Source organism: Sorex araneus, chromosome 2, assembly GCF_027595985.1.
Source record: "Sorex araneus isolate mSorAra2 chromosome 2, mSorAra2.pri, whole genome shotgun sequence".
NCBI lineage: Eukaryota > Metazoa > Chordata > Mammalia > Eulipotyphla > Soricidae > Sorex > Sorex araneus.
Genome location: NC_073303.1, coordinates 250,134,158 through 250,157,445, shown reverse-complemented (window position 1 = coordinate 250,157,445; position 23,288 = coordinate 250,134,158). Strand labels below are relative to the sequence as shown.

The following is a 23,288-nucleotide window of genomic DNA, read 5'->3' as shown; positions in this document are numbered from 1 at the left end:
TGTGGTTCCCCCCTAAATAGTGGCACCAGGTCTCCCACGTGGCCAGTGGAATCTGTGTCCCTCTTGTCCACACCCTTCAGGCTATTGGTCAGCAAGGACAGGATCTCAGCTACCCTTGAGAGCCAGCTGGCAAGGCTGCCAGGCACTGGGAAACTAAGAGTCCCTGGATGTGAACTGGTTGAACAAAAAATGTTGGTGGGTGAGGGGGCTGGAGCGATAGCACAGCGGGGAGGGTGTTTGCCTTGCACGCGGCTGACCTGGGTTCGATTCCCAGCATCCCACAGGGTCCCTTGTGCACCGACAGGGGTAATTCCCGAGCCAGGAGTGACCCCTGTGCATCACCGAGTGTGACCCCCCCAAAAAAAAGTGGGTGACCTTTGGCTAAAATGGGAGAACAGACTGACAAGGACAGGCAGACTTTCGCTCCATATGCTTTACTGAGCCTGGTCCGACTGGCGTGATGATTGTCAGGCCGGAAGTGGCAGCCCCTCATAAGGACTCAGCCCACCCAGACATAATTACACAGATCCCAAAGGCACACCCCAAAATGAAGAACCCCCCCCCCTCCCGTGCAGTGCTATCTCACGCCTCATGCGTGGGAATTGTCTGGGAGTGTGTGGGGACCGTTTTCAGGCAGGAAACCCGTGTCCCAGCAGGGAGCGAGCAGGGTGCTGGCACCCAGTCCCCATATGAAACTGAACCTCAATAAGGCGATCCCAAACCCGAGCCATAACACAGTGAAGAGGGCAGTTGCCTTGCACGCAACCGATCTGAGTTCGATCCCCAGCATCCCATAGGGTCCCCCGCGCACCATCAGGAGCGGTTCCTGGGTGCAGAGGCAGGAGTCGGCCCTGAGCAACACCCAGTGTGGCCCCCAAGAAACAAATAAATAAACCAAAAAATGATGACAGCCCATGGGAGGGGGGGCTGAGGTGGGGGTGGGAGGATCCGAACCAGACCACAGAACTCAGAGGCAGTGAGTTCCAACGTGTTCCTTCTAAGCTGGGCGTTCCGGAAACCCTCTGTAATGAGGGGTTCCAAAAGAGAATCCTTGAGCAACCAGAGCCGACTTGGGCTGTGTTAAATCAGATCAGCTTCAGAGGAGGAAATCTGTTGTTTTCTTTTTTTTGGTGGCCACACCAGGCAGTGCTCAGGGTGATCACGTCTAGCTCTGCACTCAGGAATCACTTTCAGGGACCGTATGGGACGCCGGGGATCGGAACCCGGTCAGCGGCATGCAAGGCAAACGCCCTACCCGCTGTACTCTCTCTCCGGGCCCTCTCAGGAGGAGTTTTACCCTGAAGCACCAGCTCAGAGCTCGCAGCAATGGGAAGGGGGGGGGGGGGTGGAGCAGGGGAGGGAGGGGAGGGCGATCTCACTGGGAGTTGAAGGCACCGATGGCCACCACCACCTCCCCAAACCCGCGACAATCTGAGTTGTGTCAGAGCACCAGGGCGCCCCTCCCCCGCCCGCAGTGTTTGCCGGGTTCACTGGGCTCACTGGGCCGCGGTAGGGACAGTAATTATAGCAAATGCAGCTCCCTCTGCAGGAGACGGTCCACATCCCTTTGAAGCTCATTTGCAAAGGGCTCCCGGCAACATGACTGGTGGTTTGGGTGAATCCAAGGGTTCATTAACGGCGGCCCTCCAAGGTTATGGGCTCTGACTAAAGAGAGGAGACGGAGTGGGCAAAGGGAGGTCCGACCACATGGGGCCGGAGCGATAGCACAGCAGGTAGGGTGTTTGCCTTGCACGCGGCTGACCGGGGTTCGATCCCCGGCATCCCATATGGTCCCCCAAGCACTGCCAGGAGTAATTCCTGAGTGCAAAGCCAGGAGTAACCCCTGAGCATTGCTGGGTGTGACCTAAAAAGCAAAAAAAAAAAAAAAAAAAAAAAAAAAAGGGAGGTCCGACCACAGCGGGGAACCGCGCTGTCTCCCTACTGGTGGCAGACGCACTCCTGGGTGAGTGAGCCTGTTTGCTAGCGATGGACTTTCTCTCCCTCTGTGCAATACCCTCTGTCTTCAGTAGGAGGCAGTGTTGAGCAGACAAAAAATAATAATAAATGAATGCGCCAGGGCTGGAATGAATGATAGGACTGTGGGGAGGGCCTTTGCTTTGCACGAAGCACACCCGGTTTGAGTCCCAGCACCCCGTATGGTCCCCTGAGTCCACTGGGTGTGATCCCTGATGCAGTGGCATGAGTAAGCTCTGAGCACCACCAGGTGTGCCCCCCCACCACCAAAAATCCATAATATTAATAATAATAATAGCAACTCAGGGCCCCTCTAGCTTCCCCTTCCCCCCCCCAGAGGAAGCGAGAGATGTCAAGGGGGTTGGCATGCGAGGGATGTGGTGGAGATGGCAGGCAGAGGCCGCAGCTCCGGGCCCAGGTCACAGGGGAAGCCTCCTGCCAGCGTGCGTGGCACCTTGGGGACTGCAGAGACCAGAGCCGTGGCGGCAGCTGTTAATGCTTTTGTGGAGGGCCGGTGGGCCCCTGGCGTGGATCCAGACCGTGGCTGCTGGCTTCCCGCTAAAGTCCCGATTCTGCCATTTCCCCCAGCTGAGTCAGGAGCACGGTGAAGGGCGGTCTGTCTTCCGGTTTCTGATGGGGTGGGGGGTGGGGGGGAAGCAGGATTGTGAGTTTCTCGTTATGTCCGAAGCAGGCCGGAGGCCAGTCACGAGCGCCTCCACTAATTGTCTACTAAAGTCTATTAAAAAAAAAAATGGGGGCCGGAGTGATAGCACAGTGGGTAGGGCATTTGCCTTGCATGTGGCTGACCTGAGTTCTAATCCCCAGGCATCCCATACGGTCCCCCAAGCACCGCCAGGGTGAATTCCTGAGTGCAGAGCCAGGAGTAACCCCTGAGCATCTCGCTGGGTGTGATGCAAGCAGAGAAAGAAAGAAAGAAAGAAAGAAAAGAAAGAAAGAAAGAAAGAAAGAAAGAAAGAAAGAAAGAAAGAAAGAAAGAAAGAAAGAAAGAAAGAAAGAAAGAAAGAAAGAAAGAAAGAAAGAAAGAAAGAAAGAAAGAAAGAAAGAAAGAAAGAAAGAAAGAAAGAAAGAAGTATCGGGGACTAGAGCAATATTACAGAGGGGAGGGTGTTAGCCTTGCACGCACCTGACCAGGTTTGATCCCCAGTCCCCTGAGAACTGCCAGGAGTGATTCCTGAGTGCAGAGCCAGGAGTAAACACCTAAGCTGCATTGCCAGGTGTGGCCCCAAACCCCCAAATTAAGTAGAGACAGTAAAAAAGAAAATCAATGAAAAAACTTTTTAGAAAAAATCAATGCAAGAAAAGTTCAAAACTGAAAAGACATAACATGAACGTCGGTGCTCATTGTGGTTGGATTTTTGTCCTGGGGAAGCTGTCTCGGTTGGCTTTGTGCCTGAGGTTTGGGTTTAGTTTTTGTTTCTGAACTGCAGAGGCTGGGCCGGAATGATAGGATAGTGGGAAGGGCGCTTGCTCTGCACGGAGCTGACCCGGGCTTGATCCCTGGCATTCCGTAGGGTCCCCTGAGCCCCACCAGGAATGATCCCTGAGTGCAGAGCCAGGAGTCAGCCCTGAGCATCACTGGGTGTGGACTCCAAAAAAATGAAAGAAAGAAAGAAAGAAAGAAAGAAAGAAAGAAAGAAAGAAAGAAAGAAAGAAAGAAAGAAAGAAAGAAAGAAAGAAGGGAGGGAGGGAGGGAGGGAGGGAGGGAGGGAGGGAAAGAGAAAGAGAGAAAGAAAGAAAGAAAGAAAGAAAGAAAGAAAGAAAGAAAGAAAGAAAGAAAGAAAGAAGGAAGGAAGGAAAGAAAGAAAGAAAGAAAGAAAGAAAGGAGGGAGGGAGGGAGGAAAGGAGGAAGGGAGGGAGGAAAGAAGGAAGGAAGGAAGGAAGGAAGGAAAATTGACAAGGCCCTGACCCTTCATTCGATCAGACAAATGTTGGCCGGTGACTATAACACTGTAGCACTGTCGTCCCGTTGTTCATCAATTTGCTCGAGCAGGCACCAGTAACGTCTCCACTGTGAGACTTGTTGTTACTGTTTTTGGCATATCGAATATGCCATGGGGAGCTTGCCAGGCTCTGCCGTGCGGGCGGGATGTTCTTGGTAGCTTGCCGGGCTCTCCGAGAGGGAGGAGGAATCGAACCCTAGTCAGCTGCGTGCAAGGCAAATGCCCTACTCGCTGTGCTATTACTCTAGCCCAACAATAACAACAACAAACATCCCATATGGTCCCCTGAGCACTGCCAGGAGTGATTCCTGAGTGCTTGAGCCAGGAGTAACCCTGTGCATCACCAGGTGTGACCCAAAAAGCAAAAAAAACAAAACAAAACAGAAAAACCCCAAGCCAAGTCTCTGCTCGGGTTGTATCCCTTAAGCTGTGATCCTAAGCTGGATCCTTTCTCTGGGGAGGGGCTGGCCGTGACATCACAGCAGGGCGGGGGGGGTGGGCGGCGTCCCTCCACCAACCTCTTTCCAGCAGAGATTCATGATCTGGTACACGGGCGGCGAGGCCAGCCGGGGCTTGTAGAGCCGGAAGCCGCTCGAGATATCCTCCACCACCTCCGAGTTGCTCCGATTCTCATAGGGGATCTTCCCTTCGCTGAACACTTCCCACATCAGCACACCTGCGGGGAGGTGAGGGCGGCCCGGGTGAAGCCCACGCCGCACACACAGAGGGATGCCCTTCCCAAAGAAGCCGCGGGCGCCCAAGGCAGGGGTCTCAACTTCCTCTGGCCCACCAGCCTCATTTTCAGGGAAAGTGAACAAAATCACTCTCAGGGGCTGGGGTGATGGTACAGCAGGCAGGTAATCAACCCAGGTAATCAACCCAGGTTCGATCTGTAGCACCCTCTAGGGTCCCCTGAGCGGCAGCAGGAGTGATTCCAGAGAGCAGAGCCAGTAAGTGAGTCTTTGGGTGCACCCCCCTGCCAATAAAACAAATCACTTAGCATCCCCTCAATTGCTTCTCAGTCTATTACCACCCCTTTTCTTTTTTCTTCTCTTTTCTTTTCTTTTTTTTTTTTTTTTTTTTGCTTCTTGGGTCACACCTGATGATGCACAGGGGTTACTCCTGGCTCTGCACTCAGGAATTACTCCTGGCGGTGCTCAGGGGACCTTATGGGATGCTGGGAATCGAACCCAGTTGGCTGAGTGCAAGGCAAACGCCCTCCCTGCTGTGCTATCGCTCCAGTCCCATCCACCCCTTTTCTACTTAACCTTTTTTTTTTTTTTTGGTGGGGGGTGTGGGCCTATCCATGATGCTCAGAGCTTACTCCTGGCTCTGCATTCAAGAATCACTCCTGGGGGCTGGAGCAATAGCACAGCGGGGAGGACATTTGCCTTGCACTCCGCCAACACGGGTTCGAATCCCAGCATCCCATATGGTCCCTTGAGCACCGCCAGGGGTAATTCCTGAGTGCAAAGCCAGGAGTAACCCCTGTGCATCACCAGGTGTGACCCAAAAAGAAAAAAAATCACTCCTGGTTGTGCTCAGGGGAATATAGAGGGTGCCGGTTCGAACCTGGGTTGGCCACATGCAAGGCAAGCGCCTTCCCTACCCACTGTACTATCTATCTGGCCCCCTTACTTTAGAAATCCCCAAAGAACTCTCCACCCAGCCCCCACCCCCCCGTGCGGGGCAGAGGGCTGCATGTCTAAGGCCTTGGCCCCTCTGCCACTGACGATGAAGTCAGAGGTGCTGGACGTCCAGGTGGTGTGGGCTGGAGGGGGACGCTCACCAAATGACCACACGTCTGACTTGCTGCTGTAGCGGCTGAAGGAGAAGACTTCCGGGGACGCCCACTTGACGGGGAACTTGGTCCCGGTGGAGCTGGTGTACTGGTCGTCCAGGACGAATCTGGGTGGAGAAGCGCAGGGGTCAGAGCTCTAGCCAGCCTCTGCCCCTCGGCCACTCCACCGTCCCTGCACTACCTGGTCATCCCGAAGTCGGACACTTTGATAACGTGATTCTCTCCCACGAGGCAGTTCCGGGCAGCCTGGGGAGGAAGGGGCATGTGGAGGGACTGGGTGTCAGGATGCGGTCCTGAAGGGCGGCCATCAGCCCTTGGCTTGTTTGTAGTTGGCCACACCCGGTGATGCTCAGGGGCTCCTCCTGGCTCTGCACTCAGGACTCACTCCTGGGGGTGCTCAGGGGACCCTAGGGGATGCTGGGGATCGAACCTGAGTCGGCCGCGTGCAAGGCAAGCGCCCTCCCCATTGTGCCATCGCTCCAGTCCAGGCCGGGGCTTTCTAGACTGATTAAAGGCACAGAGGAACATTTGCAGATGGGAACCAGGACCCAGGGGCTTACGGGGAGCTGGCTGAGAAGCTTGTTACGGGGCCAGCGTGCAGCTGGGAAGGTGTTTGCCTTGCACGTGGCTGACCCAGGTTCGATCCCCAGGAGTGATCCCTGAGTGCAGAGCCAAGAGGAAGCCCTGAGCAACACTGGGTGTGACCCCCCCAGCCCCTCAAAAAAGAAGCATATTGGGGCTGGAGCGATAGCACAGCGGGTAGGGTGTTTGCCTTGCACGCGGCCGACCTGGGTTCAAATTCCAGCATCCCATATGGTCCCCTGAGCACCACCAGGAGTAATTCCTGAGTGCAGAGCCAGGAGTGACCCCTGTGCATGGCTGGGTGTGACCCAAAAAGAATAAATAAATAAATAAATAAATAAATAAATAAATAAATAAATAAATAAAAAGAAGCATACTAAGACCCTCGCCCTCTCTCCCTCTCTCCCTCCCTCCCCCCCTCTCTCTCAGTGAAAAGATCTTGAGGCCTGGTCCCTGGACTTCTAATCGAAAGAGAAGAGAAACCTGGGGAGTGTGTGGGACTGAACCAAAAAAGTGCCCAGGTAAAAGCTGGCCCATTCCCCGGTGTTTGACCTGAAGTTCAAAAGGTGGGTTCAGGGGCTGGAGCGATAGCACAGCGGGGAGGGCGTTTGCCTTGCACGCAGCCAACCTGGGTTCGATCCCCGGCATCCCATATGGTCCCCTGAGCACCACCAGGACTAATTCCTGAGTGCAGAGCCAGGAGTCACCCCTGTGCATCGCCGGGTGTGACCCAAAAAAGCAATAAATAAATAAATAAATAAAAGGTGCGTTCAAGGTGAAAGTAGGAAGTGGGGGCTCCAGGTGCCCCAGGAAGGGGCAGAGACGTGAATTCGGGGAGGAGGGGGTCGTGTCTGCGTTCGCCCCCGTGTGCCGAGTGTGGAGAGCTCTGGCTTGCCGTGGGGTCTCCCTTCCTCCCTCCCTCCCTCCCTCCTCACCCTGCATGGGGCTGCGGGCTGGGGGTAGGGTGCTGGGGCGGGGCGGGGTCTCACCAGGTCCCGGTGGATGACACACGCCTCCTCCAGGTAGGCCATGCCCTCACACACGTCCAGGCACATGCCCAGCAGCGCCCCCGCCTGCAGTGTGCCCCGCTGGTGGCGCAGGAAGTCCGACAGGCAACCGTGTTCCATGAACTCGAACACCAGGCAGATGGGGGCCTGCTCCAGGCACACCCCGTACAGCTGCACCAGCTTGGGGTGCGAGAGCTTCCTGGAGGGGGGGAGGGGCGGGGCGGGAGGAAGAAGGCAAGAGACAGGGGCTGGAGCAATGGTTGCACAGCGGGGAGGGCGTTTGCCTTGCACACGGCTGACCCGGGTTCGATTCCCAGCATCCCACATGGTCCCCCTGGGGCTGGAGCAATAGCACAGCGGGGACGGTGTTTGCCTTGCACGAGGGCAACCTGGGTTCGATTCCCAGCATCCCATATGGTTCCCTTAGCACCGCCAGGGGTGATTCCTGAGTGCAGAGCCAGGAGTAACCCCTGTGCATCGCCAGGTGTGACCCAAAACACCACATGGTCCCCCGAGCACTGCCAGGAGTAATTCCTGAGTGCATGAGCCAGGAGTAACCCCTGTGCATTGCTGGGTGTGACCCAAAAAGCAAAAAAAAAAAAAATTAAAAAAAAAGAAGGCAAGAGATGATCCCACCCAATGCATTCCCTTAAAGGCTGGGCAGGAAGTCAAGGGGTGTGACCCTTGGGAGGAAATGGGGGGTGGGGGCACCGGTGGGATCTGCAGACAGTGGGGTGCAGGAGTTTGATCTTGGAACGGGTGCTGGGGAAAGCAGGGCTAGGAGGGGGGCAGTGCGTGGTCTCTGCCTGGTGCTCAAAGGCACAGAAGTGTGTGTGTGTGGGGGGCTCCCTTCCCAGGGCCCCTCACATCATGACTTCCGCTTCCTCAAGAAAGTCTTCTTCAGACATGGCGCCCTCCCGGACGGTCTTGATGGCCACCCTGTCTCTGTTGAGCCAGTAGCCCAGATGCACCAGCCCGAACTGCCCGCTGCCGATCTCCTGCACGAAGGTGAGCTCCGAGGGGTCGATCACCCACTTCCCTGCAAGACAGGCGCTGTTCTAGGGCCAGCCTGCGGGGGGGGGGAGGGGGGGAGGCGGCGAGGGACTCCAGGAAGTCGCCACGTCCCCTCCCAGAAACCCGACCCTGCGGTCCACGTAACCCAGGGATGGCGAGTGGTAAGAAGCCGTGGTCTCGGGACCACCGTCGATGACTAGAACGATCTCTCCCCCAAATCATAAACTCTAAAAATATGGGCTGGAGAGACACTGCAGGTCAGGGGCTTGCCTTTGCGCGGAATCCTGGCGCCATGGAAGGTCCCCAAGCACCGATTTCCTGAGTGTAGAGCCAGGAGCGAGCCCTGGGTGCCATTGAATGTACCTCCCTCCCAACAAAACAAAGAAAAGTGCGTGCGTGCATGCGTGCGTGCGTGCGTGCGTGCGCATGTGTGCGTGCGTGCGTGCGCGCGTGTGCGTGTGTGTGTGTGCGTGTGCATGTGTGTGTGTGCGTGTGTGTGTGTGTGTGTGTGTGTGTGTGTGTGTGTTTGGGGTAGGCGGGAAGTCAACCCCTCAGGAGGTGTCAAGTTGCAATGCTCAGCCTTAAAACGCGACTGGCTGGAGTGGTAGCACAGCGGGTAGGGCATTGGCCTCGCACGAGCCAATCTGCGTTGAATTCCCAGCATCCCATATGGTCCCCTGAGCACCACCAGGAGTCATTCCTGAGTGCAGAGACCTGAGTCACCCCTGTGCAATGCCAAAAAAGAAAGAAAGAAAAGAAAAAAACAGGGGAAGAAGCGGGAGAAGGACATTCATGGAGATCGCCAGGATGCTTGGAAGGAAACTGCTATGTCCCAAGTCTAACCTCGAACTTCTCATGAGCACGTTTTCCTCTGAAGCAAAGTCGATTGTGCATTCACCTGTTCACACAGCCAGCCAAGGGGATCTGCTACACACACACACACACACACACAGACACACACACACACACACACACACACGTTTTGGCTAGATGTTCCCGGCGGGAATGGACACCGTGCTCCGTGCTGGGCCCTCCCTCCCGAGGAGCTGAGCTTGCTCACCGTAGCGCAGCCCGGCCGTGACGGGGGCTTTCTGCCTCCAGGAGCAGACTGGGTGCCGGAGCCGAGTGACCAGGCCTGGGTGGGGTAGGGAGAAGGTGTTGTTTAGTTAGAGCAGCAGTTGTCCCAGTGAAATCACCTGGGAGATGCAGCGCAAAAGCGACCTCTATTGTGGAAAATCCAATGCAATAGCAACTTTTATTTTGGAAGAGGCAGGGACTCTTCTTCTGGAAAATGCAGAACAACGGTGACTTTTGTTTGGGAAAATCCGGTGCCAAGGTTACTCTTATTCTGGAAAGTGCAAGGCAAAGGCAGCTTTTATTCTGGAAAATGCAGAGCAAAAGTAACTTTTATTCTGGAAAAGAAATCCCAAAGCCCAGTCTCTGATGGCATATGTTCCCTGAGAGGTGGGTGGGCGGTGAAAATCCCAGGACTCCAACCACAGAATTTGGTGATTAAAAAAAAAAAAAGTTCTATCCTGGGTCTGGAGCAATAGCCCAGCAGGTTGGGCGTTTGCCTTGCACACAGCTGACCCAGGTTCGATCCCTGGCACCACCAGGGGTGCAGAGTGCAGAGCCAGGAGGAACCCCTGAGTATCACCAGGTGTGGCCCTCAAACCAAAATAAAATCTGTCCCGCTCGGGGACCCCAAAGCAAGGACACGAGGCGCCCTGTGGACTCACCTCCTCCGTTGTGTTGGTGGTAGTTGATGAGGAGGGGGATGGAATCGAACACAAACTTCTCGGCCACGTAGAAGCGTCTGGGGCTGTCGCTGGTCTCCTTGATGTGATAGTGCTTGATGCAGGGGCTGTTCTCGCTGAAACCCAGGGGGACAGGCTCAGGGCTGGGCTTTCGCCCCCGGAAACTTGCTGCAGCCTGGCCTCAGCCCTGCCGCCTGTGTCACAGATTCCAAGGGGGCGCCTGGTCCCATGGAGAGAACCAGAGGTGGGCCAGGGCAGGAGTGCTCCCTGTCACGGTGGGGAAGGTCACAGATGCTCCCCCGTCACACCGTGGGCAAGGTCACGGGTCTCCCTGTCACGTGGAAAGATCACACGTGCTCCCCGTCACACTGGAGAAAGTCATCAGTTCTCGTCACAGTGGGGCATGTCACAAGTGCTTCCTGTCACACTCCCTGGTGGGGAAAGGTCATGAGTGCTCCCTCTCATAGGGGGAGGTCACGAGTGCTCCCTGTCAGAAGTGGCAAAGGTCATGAGTGCTCTCCATCAGTGGGGAAGGACACAGAGGCTCCCTGTCACAGTGGAGAGAGGTCCGAAGTGCTCCCTGTCACAGTGGGACAGTTTAGGTGTGCTCTGTCACGTTGAGGAAAATCACAGGTTCTTCCCCTGTGGAAAAGGTCAAAAGTGCTCCCTGCCGCAGCGGGGAAGGTCTTGAGTGCTCCTTGTCACAGTGGGGAAAGTCGTGAGTGCTCCCCGTCACAGTGGGGAAGATTGTGAGTGCTCCCCGTCACAGTGGGGGAAGGTCAGGAGTGCTCTTGGTCGCAGTGAGGAAGGTCGGGAGTGCTCCCTGTCACAGTGGGGAAGGTTGCAAGTGCTCCCCATCATAATTGGGAAGGTGATGAGTGCCCCCATCACAGTGAGGAAGGTCGGGAGTGAGTGCTCCCTGTCACAGTGGGGAAGGTTGCAAGTGCTCCCCATCATAATCGGGAAGGTGATGAGTGCTCCCCATCACAGTGGGGAAGGTCGTGAGTGCTCCCAGTCACAGTGGGGAAAGTCACGGGTGCTCCCTATCACAGTGGGAAAGGTCATGAGTGCTCCCAAGTACAGCGGGGAAGATTACAGAGGTGCTCCCCCATGCATGTCCCCTCATTCTTCAGAGCCTCTTGCTCAGGGATAGAGATGCCGTCCTAGCCCGCATCTCTCTCCTGGCCCGACGCTCTCGGTCTAGTGCTCCTGATGTGTGAGTGCCCAGAGGAAGGGGGCCTGTCCCTACCTCCCAATGGCCTTGGTGAGCACGGACACTGTGTGCGTCCCGGGGGTCCTGGAGTCCCGCACCATGAATGCCCCCTCTTTGCCCTGGAGGAAGAGAGAGGGGAGGAGGGTGAGCAGTGCTCCGCAGGGCGGGGTCCTTCCGGAGACTGAGCCCCACGGGGCCAGGGTGCTGCTTCCAGAAGACAAACGGTGCAGTGAAGGCAGGGACACGGCCGATGACGCCCACCCCTCCCTTTCCACCCCTCCCACCCACCGACCCAGCTCGGCCTCTGTTTCCGCAGGAGATCACCTCCTAGAGACTCCCAACCAGAAAGTAGCAGATGTGAGGCTCCTGCCTCAGGTAGGGGCCACTAACCCATGACATCAAGGTACAGCAATGCAGGAGCCTCTTCCCCTCTGCCCCTCCCTCCTCACCCCCCACCAATTCTGACCCGGCACAGAGCCCTTGGCCGGGTCAGAATTCCCCCCACCTCTGCCCCCATTCCCAGCTCTCCCCAGGACGCTGGAGGTACTGCTGGAAAATAACATTCCATTCCTGGCTCAGGAGGGAAGTGGGGAGCAGGGAGCACCCCGACACGATTCCAGGCAAGCAAGCAGAAAGGACGCCTCCCTATTATTGGTTCCTTCCCTGCAGGAACCTCAGAACCAGCCGTTTCCAGCACGTCCCAGGTCACATTTCCAGTCCACCGGTATTTGCGAATCTTTGTATTAGTTGGGGAGTGGGGAGAGGGAGTGGGCTCAGAGAGCGGGGCTTGAGCCTGTCTATGGTACAAAACACACAGTCGGGAACAGCGCCCCCCCCCCCACCCCGCCGCTCCCTCCCCAAACGGTGGTGCGTGGTAATGCAATAAGGCCGAGACCCCGCGCTTGAACTGCGTTTGAAATGTCAGGGAGAAAGGAATTGGGACTCTGCAAAGGTTTTCTGTTTTTATCTTTTTCTTTTTTTAATGCCTTTTGGGTCACACCCAGCGATGCTCAGGGGTCACTCCTGGCTCTGCACACAGGAATTGGCGGTGCTGGAGGGGACCATATGGGATGCCGTGTGCAAGGCAAACGCCCTACCCGCCGTACTATTGCTCCGGCCCCTCTGCAAAGGTTTTCTGGCTCTGGGCTTATCCCACGGTGCTACCGTTTGCGTTTGCATCTGGGTTGCCCAGTGCGTGCGTCCCAGAGCACCAGCTAGAGCTGCAGACTCTGTAAATAGCACATCCCTCAAGTTTTCTGGGGTTGTGTGGGGGAGGGGTGCAACCCACTCTAGGTGGGGGACCGTGGGCACCCCCACTCTCACCCCACCCCACTAAACTCCCTAATAACGACTCAGTCGCAGACATTTCTGATCACGGCTAGGACAAACCCCAAAGCAGAACTCCCCCCACGCAGAGGGACCCCCCGGGAAGTCTCCAGGATGAGCCCCTCCTAGCGCCCAGGCGCACCCAGGCGGAGCCTCGCCCGTGTTTGCACGGAAACAGGTGTCAATAATACAGCGTAGGTCTGACTCGCGGGGTGCGTGTCGCCTTCACCCTCGCAAGAGACCTAAGTCCACTTAAACTTGGCCCCGAGCTTGCAAGCATCCGTGCGTGCGTGCGTGCGTACGTGCGTGCGTAAAGCGGGCATGATGTGTGCGTAATTGTCTGTGCGCGTGCATTTGCAACCAGCTCGGGGGAGCGACCGTGACCTCTAATGCACCCACTCTGTTTTGGTTGATTTAGTTTTGCTGGGGGGCCACACCCAGCGGTGTCGCCCGCTCCCCACCGAGCTCCTTTGCTTCAAGCCTCAGAGCTGCAGAGCCGCACCCCCCCATACACACACTCTGCCCGGCTGTGCCTTGCAGCCTGGAGCTGCAAGAAAGGCCTGACCCAGAGGAAGGACCTAGTAGGGCCTCGGTATCTGCTTTCTCACGAGCGGGAAGAAAGAAGCGACACGGTAGGGCGCGTTTCTTATCCCTTATAAAACGGTGACGGGTTTCCTAAAAGCACGGAGAGGGCCCTTCTTGTGGTGGTTTGAGAAAGGTGGGGCTTCTCCTGCGGGATGTGCGGATGGAGAGACACCCCGAAACCCCGGCTGGGGACCACTGGGGCAGCCTCCGGAGCCGAGGGACAGCGTGGGCGCTGCTCATCTTGGACTGGTGGGAAAAACGGGGAAAGCGGAGAACCCCAGTGTCCACCCCTGGTGTTGGGGAGAGAGAGCGAGAGCCGCGCACGAGCTGGCCCGTGCCCTCTCTTCGGGGGCTCCCCTCCTAATCCTGACACCCACTCCCCACACCCACCCGCCGGCCTGGGTCAGCCGCCTCTGTGTGGCATCAGGAGAAGCTAAGGCAAGTGGCAGCATTCCTTGGCACCCCGGATGCAAATGCAAATCACTAAGTGTGACATCCTGCTCTGGCCTGACCAGAGTAGGGGGGGCGGGGGGGGGACGCTCCCCGGATGGTCCCAGCCAGAAAGACCACAGCTTGGGTGAGTTACCTGCTGGTATGAAAACTGTTTTGCCCCTCCACCCCCAGTTTCTTTTTTGTTGTTTCGGATGGGGCAGGGGGACACATCTAGTAATACTCAGAGCTAACTCCTGGCTCTGCACTCAGGAATCACTCCTGGCAGGGCTCCGGGGACCCTTTGGGGTACCAGGGATCCAACCTGGGTTGGCACGAGTAAGGCAAGCACCCTCCGTGCTGTCCTAATGCTTTGGCCTTCCTCCCTACTTTGTCACTCTGTCGTCGGCTGATGCTGCGATATCCCTTTGCCCTATGATACTTGCGCCAGACATGAAAACCGTTCCTTAACCATCACGCCAACCCCCTGCCTTGGCAGGATGCTGAGCCAGGCTGATATAAAAGCACAACAGAGTTCATGTTCACTCCAAAAAAACAAACCCAGCCGACTTACAGTGTCCAGAAGAAGTTTTTCAGCTTTGTCTCTGCTGATATTTTTGTTGTACCACCTGAAGGCAGAAAAAAATATATATAGTTGCAAGTTAGTGATGATTGAAATGTTAATTTTAGCTGTTTGCATTCTTTATTTCTGAAAGTATTTTTGTGCTGCGGTTGGAGAGCTAGTCCAGTGATTAAGGCGCTTGTCTTGCATGTGATTGACCCAGGTTCAGACCCCTGAGCTGTACCAGGTGTCAGTTCTGGGCACAAATAGCCCCTGAGCACTGCAGGGTGTAACCCAAACTGACCCTCCCCTTTCCCTCCAAAATAAAACACAGTTTATTCTAGGAAAGCATTTTGTCATTTTGTTTTCACCTCCTGGGGTTTCAAACTCAAAAGGAAACAGATATTTCCCGGCCAGTGGGCACAGAACAAATGAATCCATGTTGGCAAAACTGGCATCTTGGCTGAAGCCAGGTTTGCGGTGGTGCATAGAACATCCATTGTATTGTTCTTCTTTTGGACACGATGCAAGTTTTGGGTTTAGAAAAACATGTGTCCTGACCTGAGAGATAATACAGCAAGTAGGGTGCCTGCTTTGCATGTGGCCGACCTGGGTTTGATCCCTGGCACCCCTCCAGCACCACCAGGAGTGATTTCTGAGTACAGAGCCAGGAGTAATCCTAGACTATTACCGGAAGGGACAGAAAAGAAAGCAAACAAAAAAGAAAAACATGCGTCCTCCTCTCTGTGTCTGCGGTCAGTGTTGGTAAAAAGTAGAATGCGCACATTGGTAGTGGAGAGTAGTGGACACCGGCAGAGGGATTTGGGTTGGAACAATATACAACTGACAGTCATGAATATCTTTGTAATTCACAGTGATTCAATTTAAAAAAGAAAAACATTTTAGAAAGAATGAGCAGCTAGGTACACTATTGTCCTTATAGTTTCAAGATCTTCTGCAAAGATTTTTATGGTTTTGGTGTCTGCTAAAAAAAAAAAAAAAGAAGCAGAAGAATTGGAGCAATAGTCCAGCGGGGAGGGCATTTGCCTTGCAGGTAGCTGACTCGTGTTTGATCCTTGGCATCCTGTAAGGTCCCCTGAGCATTGCCAGGAGTAATTCCTGAGTGCAGAGCCAGGAGTAACCCGTGATCATCACTGGGTGTGATCCACAAACCAATACCAAGCAATAACACAACAACAAAACACCCCAAAGACTCAGAAAACTGCAAAGGTTAGAAATGATGTTGGGGTTGAAGGTTGGGGCGTGGTTAAAGGAATGGGCGTGGTTAAATGGATGGGCGTGGTTAAAGGCTGGGCGTGGTTAACAGGTGAGCCACATCCAGGCTTCCCAGGCTCCTGGGAAGAGGCGCTGGAACAGATCTGGGGCCACTAACAGATCTGGGCGCCTCACCAGCCCAGCATGGGGGAAGCCCTGGGCGGAAAGAGCTTCCTGAGGATTGTGGCTGTTGAGAGCAGCCACATTGGGGGAGCGAGGGGCTTCTCTGAGCCTCTCAACGTCACACCCCTAAACGGTGCCTATAATAACCATTATATTATTATGGTTATTATAGGCAGATGGTGAACAAGCTTGTTCCCATGAGCGAGCAACTGGATTGTGCTGAAAGAAAGGTGTTTGTTCCATGGGCCTCCAGATGATGAACACCCTGGGAAGGACATACCCCCCACCTCTGCCACCGAGAGTGCTCTAGTCACCCCCCCACCTACCCCCCAACACACACGCGCGCACACGCACACACACACACCAAATTCATCTTGTCTAACCTTCCTTTTTTTTTTTTGCACCACACCCAGCGGTGCTCAGGGCTTCCTCCTGGCTCTGTGCTCAGGAATCACTCCAGGAGTAACTGACCGCTACCCCCCCCCCACACACACACCTCCCCGGGACATAGGAGGTGTTGTGATTGACCCTGGGTGTAAGTCAGGCGCCCTGCCCGCTGTGCTATCTTTCTGGCTTCTCTTTCACTTGGTTTTGAAGTCTTTGGCGATGGTCCCCCGAGATCAGGCTGTGTGGAGCAGGATATCTGCCCGGGTTTCTCTGCAACATTGGGCGTGTGAAAATGCAATTCTGCGTGCACGGAGCGAAGCCAGCTCACAGATGGAGTGGCTCGCGGGTGTCAGGTTTTATTTTTAAAATGACTTAAAATACCCTCCGGCAGGAGAAGATATAGTTTTCTTTTCCTTTCCACCTTCCCCTGCTGCTTTCTCCTCTGATGGAATTTTGAGTTGGCCTCACTGCCAGAAAGGAAGAGGTAATGAAGAAAAGCCCAAACAAATCATCCAAGTTTTATGGGGGCCGGAGCCATAGTACCGAGGGGAGGGTACTTGCCTGGCATGCGGCTGACCTGGTTCCATCCCTGGCATCCTCTAGGGTCCCCTGAGCCTCATCAGGAGTGATCCCTGAGCACAGAGCCAGGAATAAACCCTGGCATATGTGGTCCCCAGATAAAACAAACAAACAAGCAAGCAAGTTTCCCAGCCCAGTGCTCATTTGAAATAGATGCTGTTCTGTTGTCTTTGTTATTATGGTCTACTGGCGTTGTCTATAAAAACAGCAGTTGAGTGGCTGGAGCGATAGCACAGCAGGTAGGGCGTTTGCCTTGCATGTGTCCGACCTGAGTTCGATTCCCAGCATCCCATATGGTCTCACAAGCACCGCCAGGACTAATTCCTGAGTGCAGAGCCAGGAGGAACCCATGTGCATTGCCGTGTGACCCAAAAAGTAAAAAACGAAATAAAACAAAACCCCCAAAAACAGCAGTTGAGGGGCTGGAGCAATAGCACAGCAGGTAGGGTGTTTGCCTTGCATGTGTCTGACCCCGGTTCGATTCCCAGCATCCCATATGGTCCCCCGAGCACTGCCAAGAGTAATTCCTGAGTGCATGAGCCAGGAGTAACCGCTGTGCATCACTGGGTGTGACTCCAAAAAGCAAAAACAAAACAAAAAAAAGTTTAAAAGCAGCAGTTGAGGGTGCCAGAGCCATGGTACAGAAGATAACGTGCTTGCCTTGCAAGCAGCCCCTGGGTTCGACCCCTGACATCCCATAGGGCCCCCTGAACACCACCAGGAATAATTCCCGAGTACAGAGCCAGGATGAAGCCCTGAGCACCACAGGGTGTGGCTCCAAGACAAAAACAAAACAAGAGACCAACTGTAGGGGCCAGATTGCTAATAGTACAGTAGGTAGGTGTTTGCCTTGCACGCAGCTGACCTGGGTTCATTTCATCTCTGGCATCCCTATGGCTCTCCAAGCACCCCCTGAGCACTGCCGGATATGACCCCCCCCAAGCCAAGCCAAACCAAAACAAAAGCCAGCAGATGACTTTTATTGAAGTGCATTTCCCACACATTTCTCGGCAGCTCAAGCATGATGGGATGAAGGGTCTTCTCCCAATGGAGGGCTCCCTGCCTCGGAAAACCTCATTATGAGGATTTTTTTGAGAGACTTTTTGGAAAACCATAGAACCCACTGGAATTTCCAGAGCCCATAGCCGCCTTTGACCCCCCCCCCCCCGAGTCCCCAGGAGTGGCTGGAAGTCTCGGTGGGCTCTCCCCTCTGCCGTCTTGTACCTGGTAAGTGATCCCGTCTTCCTTGTCATGGTTAAGTATCGAGGAGGAAACGGAGATGGTGTTATGAGAAAGGTCCCTGTATGTTTCACCCAGATGACCGAGATGCCAACATCACGTATCACGTGCCCTAAACCTGCTCCTGCCCTCCAGAAAGCTGCAGTTTTCCCCTGAACCCCAAGAGACTAGACTTCCTCCTAAGCACTGCAGTCTGTATTTCTTCCTCCCTACTTCCTTCCTTCCTTCCTTCCTTCCTTCCTTCCTTCCTTCCTTCCTTCCTTCCTTCCTTCCTTCCTTCCTTCCTTCCTTCCTTTCTTTCTGGGTCACACTGGCAGTGCACCAGAGTTACTCTTGGCTCTGCACTCAGGAATTACTCCTGGCGGTGCTCAGGGGACCCTATGGGGTGCTGGGGATCGAACCCGGGTCAGCCGCGTCCAAGGCAATCCCCTACCCACTGTACTATCGCTCTAGCCCCTGTAGTCTGTATTTCTGAGGTGGTAAGGTCACTTGTGGCCTACAGTTGGGGGCCAGCATTTCATTTATTGCCCCACCTCATTTTTTAAAAAAAAATTTTGGCGGGGGATTGGTTGGGGGCAGGTTCTGTTTTTTTTTTTATTTGGCACTTCTGGTAGCACTCAGTAGAGACCCTATGGGGATTGAACTCGGGTCAGCCAGTGGGAGGCAAATTGCCTTCCCCATGGACTGTCGCTCCGGCCTCTCTAACCATCTCCCCCCTCCCATGTTAGTGTTTTATCACAGTGAACATATATAGCTTAAAAATCAACCAAGAAGGAAGTGCATCAGAGTACAGAAAACGGTACCAAATATAGAGCTATTATTTTCCTCCTCCTTTGGGCTCTCCTTCACATTACTTTTCTGCATCAAGGTGTGATCATAGGGGAAGTATTGGCAAGAGGAAAAGCATTTTCAATATCCAATATCACTATTCAATGATATTCGAGGGCTGGAGCGATAGCACAGTGGGCAGGGAGTTCACCTTGCATGTGGCCGATCCGGGTTTGATTCCTTCGTCCCTCTCAGAGAGCCCGGCAAGGTACCGAGAGTATCCCGCCCGCACGGCAGAGCCTGGCAAGCTCCCTGTGGCGTATTCGATATGCCAAAAACCGTCACAACAAGTCTCACAATGGCGACGTTACTGGTGCCAGCTCGAGCAAATCGATGAGCAACGGGACGACAGTGACAGTGACAATGATATTTGAATCGTTCAACAATTCAATATCACCGGTTTGAATATTCAATATCCAATATCCACTAAAGTCATGTGGTCCTCTAGCCACCTTGAACATGGTTGGGGATCCGTCCCCACCCCCCTCCCGCCTTTGGCTCTCTCATCTTCTCTCTTCCGTCACCCCCCCCCTTTCCAGTGGCACTAACCAGCCAACTGCTTGCAGCGTTTCCCTCAGTTGCATTTGCCTTTTGTCCCCCCACCCCCAAAGTCCCCTCACTCCGAAGCCGGGATGTGACCTTTGGTCAGGGGGAGCTGAGAAGGGACGTGTCCTTCTTGGGGTGTCACAAGGGGAGATGTTGGCTGAATGTGGGCCCCCTCGTGGCGGTGACATGGAGACCACTTGGTGCTGATGGTGGGGGGGGGGTCTACCAGGCATTTCCGCTCCGTGATGTGTCAGTGACAGGGAGAGGCCACTATGAGACGAGGCGGGTGCCGGCTTTCTCCTCCCGGCCGTGCTGTCCATGGGGCGTATGCTGGCCTGAGGGACTTTTGCCTGACTGGATTAACACTTCAAGTCACACATGGTGGGTTTTGTTTTTGTTTTCTTTTTTTTTTTTTTAGCTTTTTGGGTCACACCCGGTGATGCACAGGGGTCACTCCTGGCTCTGCACTCAGGGATTACTCCTGGCGGTGCTCCAGGGACCATATGGGATGCTGGGATTCGAACCCAGGTTGGCCGCGTGCAAGGCAGACGCCCTACCCGCTGTGCTATCGCTCCAGCCCCACATGGTGGTTTTTTTTTCCCCCAGCTCATTCCTTCTGGATGCACGAGTTGGTGTGCTTGGGTTCTCGGTTAAAGACCGAGGCTTCGACTGTGCATTGGGTTGGCTTGTTCCTCGTCGATGGACCTTCTGAGCCCTCCGTTTAAGTGAATTCTTTGTTACGGTTGTTGGCGCTTTGGGGCCACTCCTGATGATGCGCAGGGTTTACGCCTCACTCTGCATATTGGAACACCCCTGGCGGGCCTGGGTGAGGGGGGGACCCTAGGGAATGCTGGGAATTGAGCCTGGGTCAGCCGTGTGCCAGACAAACGCCCTCCCCGCTGCACTGTCGCTCCGGCCACTTGTATGGATTCTCAATCCATTGTGGCCCATTGTTGTCATCCTATGACGTGATACTCTTGGTGTCCCTAACTCGGCTCCGTGGAGCAGGATCCGTGAAATACCCCTGGTTTAAAGCAGGGGGCCTACCCCCCTTCTCATAACGCATGCTATTATTCTGGTAATTATTTTGGGATCAGAGTTTGGGCGGGTGTGGGGAGGGCAAGAAGAAGGCAGGTCAGCAAGGAACCCAAACCAAAGCAAATCAAAACCAAACCGACCGGTGTGTGTGTGTGTGTGTGTGTGTGTGTGTGTGTGTTTGTGTGTGTGTGGTTGTTGTTGTTTGGAGTCACACCCAGTGGTGCTCAGGGCTGACTCCTGGCTCTGCACTCAGGGATCACTCCTGGTGGTGCTCAGAGGACACTAAGGTATGCTCGGGGGGGGAGGGGTCACATCCTAATATTTTCTTTCTTCTTTTTTTTTTTTAATGAATCACCGTGAGATACAGCTACAGACTTACAAACTTTCGTGACTATGTTTCAGTCATATGAGGATCAAGTACCCATCCCTCCACCAGTGCCCATTCTCCACCACCAGTGTTCCCAGTATCCCTCCCGCCACCACCCCCACTCCCAACCCCCCAACCCCCGCCTCGGTATTATGGTTTGCAACACAGGTACTAATGGGCCGTCATGTTTGGTCCATAGTCTACTTCCAGCATGCATCTCCCGTCCCGAACAAGCCCTCCAACCACCATTTACTTGGTGGTCCCTTCTCTATCTCAGCTGCCTTTTCCCCCAGCCTGTGAGGCCGGCTTCCAAGCCATGGAGCAATCCTCCTGGCCCTTATCTCTACTATCCTTGACACCCTGAGATTTTCTGATTGGCTGTGTACAAGGCAAGTGCCCACCCCGCTCTTTCTGTCTCTGTGGTCCCCAAGCCAGCACGTTTAGACTCAACCAGTAATTGATCCACCTCTCAGCGGACTCTGTGGTCATAAAGGAAGCAAAACAGAATCGCTTACTCATAGGTTTCCAGGTTATTCGGAGACTTTTCCACCAGGTAACTGCTCGGTACGTAGCCTTCATGTCTGTGGAAAGGGAAGCAAGAGTTTAGACCAAGACTGGACCAGGGTCCTTCGTCCTGAGGTCGCGTGGCTTAATGCAACACCAGACACGTGTGGATTGCAGTAACCCACAGTGACGTGACCTTCAGGCTGAGATACAGTAAACGCAGAGTAGGATTGCTGAAAACAGCTGCGAACTGCTGTCCTGGAAAGGCCAAAGGGTTGGGGCTGGAGCGACAGCACAGCGGGGAGGGCGTTTGCCTTGCATGTGGTCGACCCGGGTTCGATTCCCAGCATCCCATAGGGTCCCCCGAGCACCACCAGGAGTGATTCCTGAGTGCAGAGCCAGGAGTCACCCCTGTGCATCGCAGGGTGTGACCCCAAAAGCAAATAAATGAATGAATGAATGAATGAATGAATGAATAAGTAAATAAATAAATAAAGGCCAAAGGTTTGGGGCCAGCACGATAGGACAGCAGTGAAGGCATTTGTCTTGCATGCGCCCAATCTGGGTTCAATCCCTGGCATCCCCTCGAGTCCCTCAAGCACCACCGGAAGTGATTCCTGGAAGCAGAGCCAGGAGAAAGCCAGGTGTGCACCCCTGCAGCCCCAGTAAATAATAAGGCAAAAGGTTCTGCCACTGAAAAATGCTCTGGTAGGTAAGAAACGATGATTTGCCCTAATTGATCCTCCACGTACAGTTTCCTCTACTGGAAAAAAAAATAAGATTCACCTGCAGCCACTGTTATCTATCAGGAAACATTATTTTGTGTGTGTGGGCATCAATTTTCCACTGTAAGACTATATCACTTTAGCACCAGGAAACCAAATATCATTAAACAATTTTAAAAAAGGAAAAAAAGAGAGAGACTCCACCCACACAGGGCAGCTAGGCATTGGCAGGGTCAGTTTTGGGTTCCAGACCCCCTAATATTTTCTAGCTTTCGGAGTTCCTGCAGGTATCAGTGGTACATTCAGCAGTGCTCCAGGCTGACTTCTGGCTCTGTGGTCAGGGCTGACTCCTGTGTGTTCAGGGCTGACTCCTGGCTCTGTGCTTAGGGTTGACTCCTAGATCAGTGCTCAGGACTGACTCCCAGCTCTGTGCTCTGGGATGACTCCCAGCTCTGTGCTCAGAGCTGACTCCTGGCTCTGTGCTCAGGGATCACACCTGGCTCTGTGCTCAGGGTTCACTCCTGGCTCTGTGCCCAGGGCTGACTCCTGGCTCTGTGCTCAGGGCTGACTCCTGGCTCTGTGCTCAGGGCTGACTTCTGGCTTTGTGCTCAGTGTTCACTCCTGGCTCTGTGCTCAGGCATCATTCCTGCCTCTCTGCCCAGGGCCGACTCCTAGCTCTGTGTTCAGGGCTGACTCTTGGCTCTGTGCTCAGGGATCACTCCTGGCTCTGTGCTCAGGGGTCACTCCTGGTATAGGGCTTCGGGAACCCTATAGGGTACTAGAGATTGAACCTGGGTCTACCCATGCAAGGCAAGCACCCTCCCCGCTCTCCTCTGGCAGGCTCCAGGTACTTCTCTCTCCACATGCCCTTTCACCTTTGCTAAGCCCCTCACAGGGCGTGCCCTGCAGTCTCCCTCATAGAGTCCTACACCACAGTGCTCGTGGGGTGAGTGTCCACTGCCTGCCCTCCGCCCGTTACCCCCCTCCCCTGCAGTCTGCTATCTCAGGGCGGGAAACTGGCAGCTGGGGATGGGGAGTGGCTACTTGATGGGGTGCAGGGCCCAGCCTGGCCAGTGCCTGCCTGTTCCCTGGCCCGGAGGGAGCCGTGTTTCCTTCCTTCCCTCCCCGCTGCCCCTCACGTTCCCTCCGGAGGAAGCGTCTCCATCCGCCCCCTTACCCGTTGCGGTCCTGCACCCGCCACCAGTGTCTCTCCGAGCTGTCCAGTACGAAATACTCGTCGTTGCGTCTCAGCGCCAGCTCCTGCGGGTCGCTGGTCTGGTAGTCGTAGAGTGCCACCACCAGCGCCTCCTCCGTGTTCCCCAGGCACCGCTGCAGGGGACGGGGCAGGAGGACAGGCGCCAGTGAGGGAGGGAGCCCCGGAGCCAAGGGCTGGGTTCCGTCCCCGGCACCACGTCCGGTCCCCCGAGCCCCGCCAGGAATGACCCCTGAGGACGAGCCATGGGGCC

The 23,288-nt window shown here is 54.8% G+C and overlaps 1 protein-coding gene across 2 annotated transcripts in view; it reads right to left on the bottom strand.

Moving 5' to 3' along the window:
- Nucleotides 1-2,469: 2,469 nt before the first annotated feature.
- The window catches only part of ITK (IL2 inducible T cell kinase), a 44,414-nt gene continuing 23,595 nt past the window's right edge, over nt 2,470-23,288 (bottom strand). Inside the window, exons 6-17 of one of the 2 annotated variants that reach the window (XM_055128219.1) lie at nt 23,000-23,135; nt 21,109-21,174; nt 14,224-14,278; nt 11,346-11,428; nt 10,079-10,212; nt 9,400-9,474; nt 8,193-8,364; nt 7,308-7,524; nt 5,918-5,982; nt 5,725-5,843; nt 4,454-4,611; nt 2,470-2,604 (exon numbers count right to left, since the gene is read on the bottom strand). In XM_055128219.1, the coding sequence (XP_054984194.1) occupies nt 2,533-2,604; nt 4,454-4,611; nt 5,725-5,843; nt 5,918-5,982; nt 7,308-7,524; nt 8,193-8,364; nt 9,400-9,474; nt 10,079-10,212; nt 11,346-11,428; nt 14,224-14,278; nt 21,109-21,174; nt 23,000-23,135 (1,352 nt within the window). In that variant the 3' untranslated portion in view covers nt 2,470-2,532. Of the gene's footprint in view, nt 2,605-4,453; nt 4,612-5,724; nt 5,844-5,917; nt 5,983-7,307; nt 7,525-8,192; nt 8,365-9,399; nt 9,475-10,078; nt 10,213-11,345; nt 11,429-14,223; nt 14,279-21,108; nt 21,175-22,999; nt 23,152-23,288 lie in introns of both variants that reach the window. The other variant, XM_055128218.1, reaches the window with a different exon arrangement.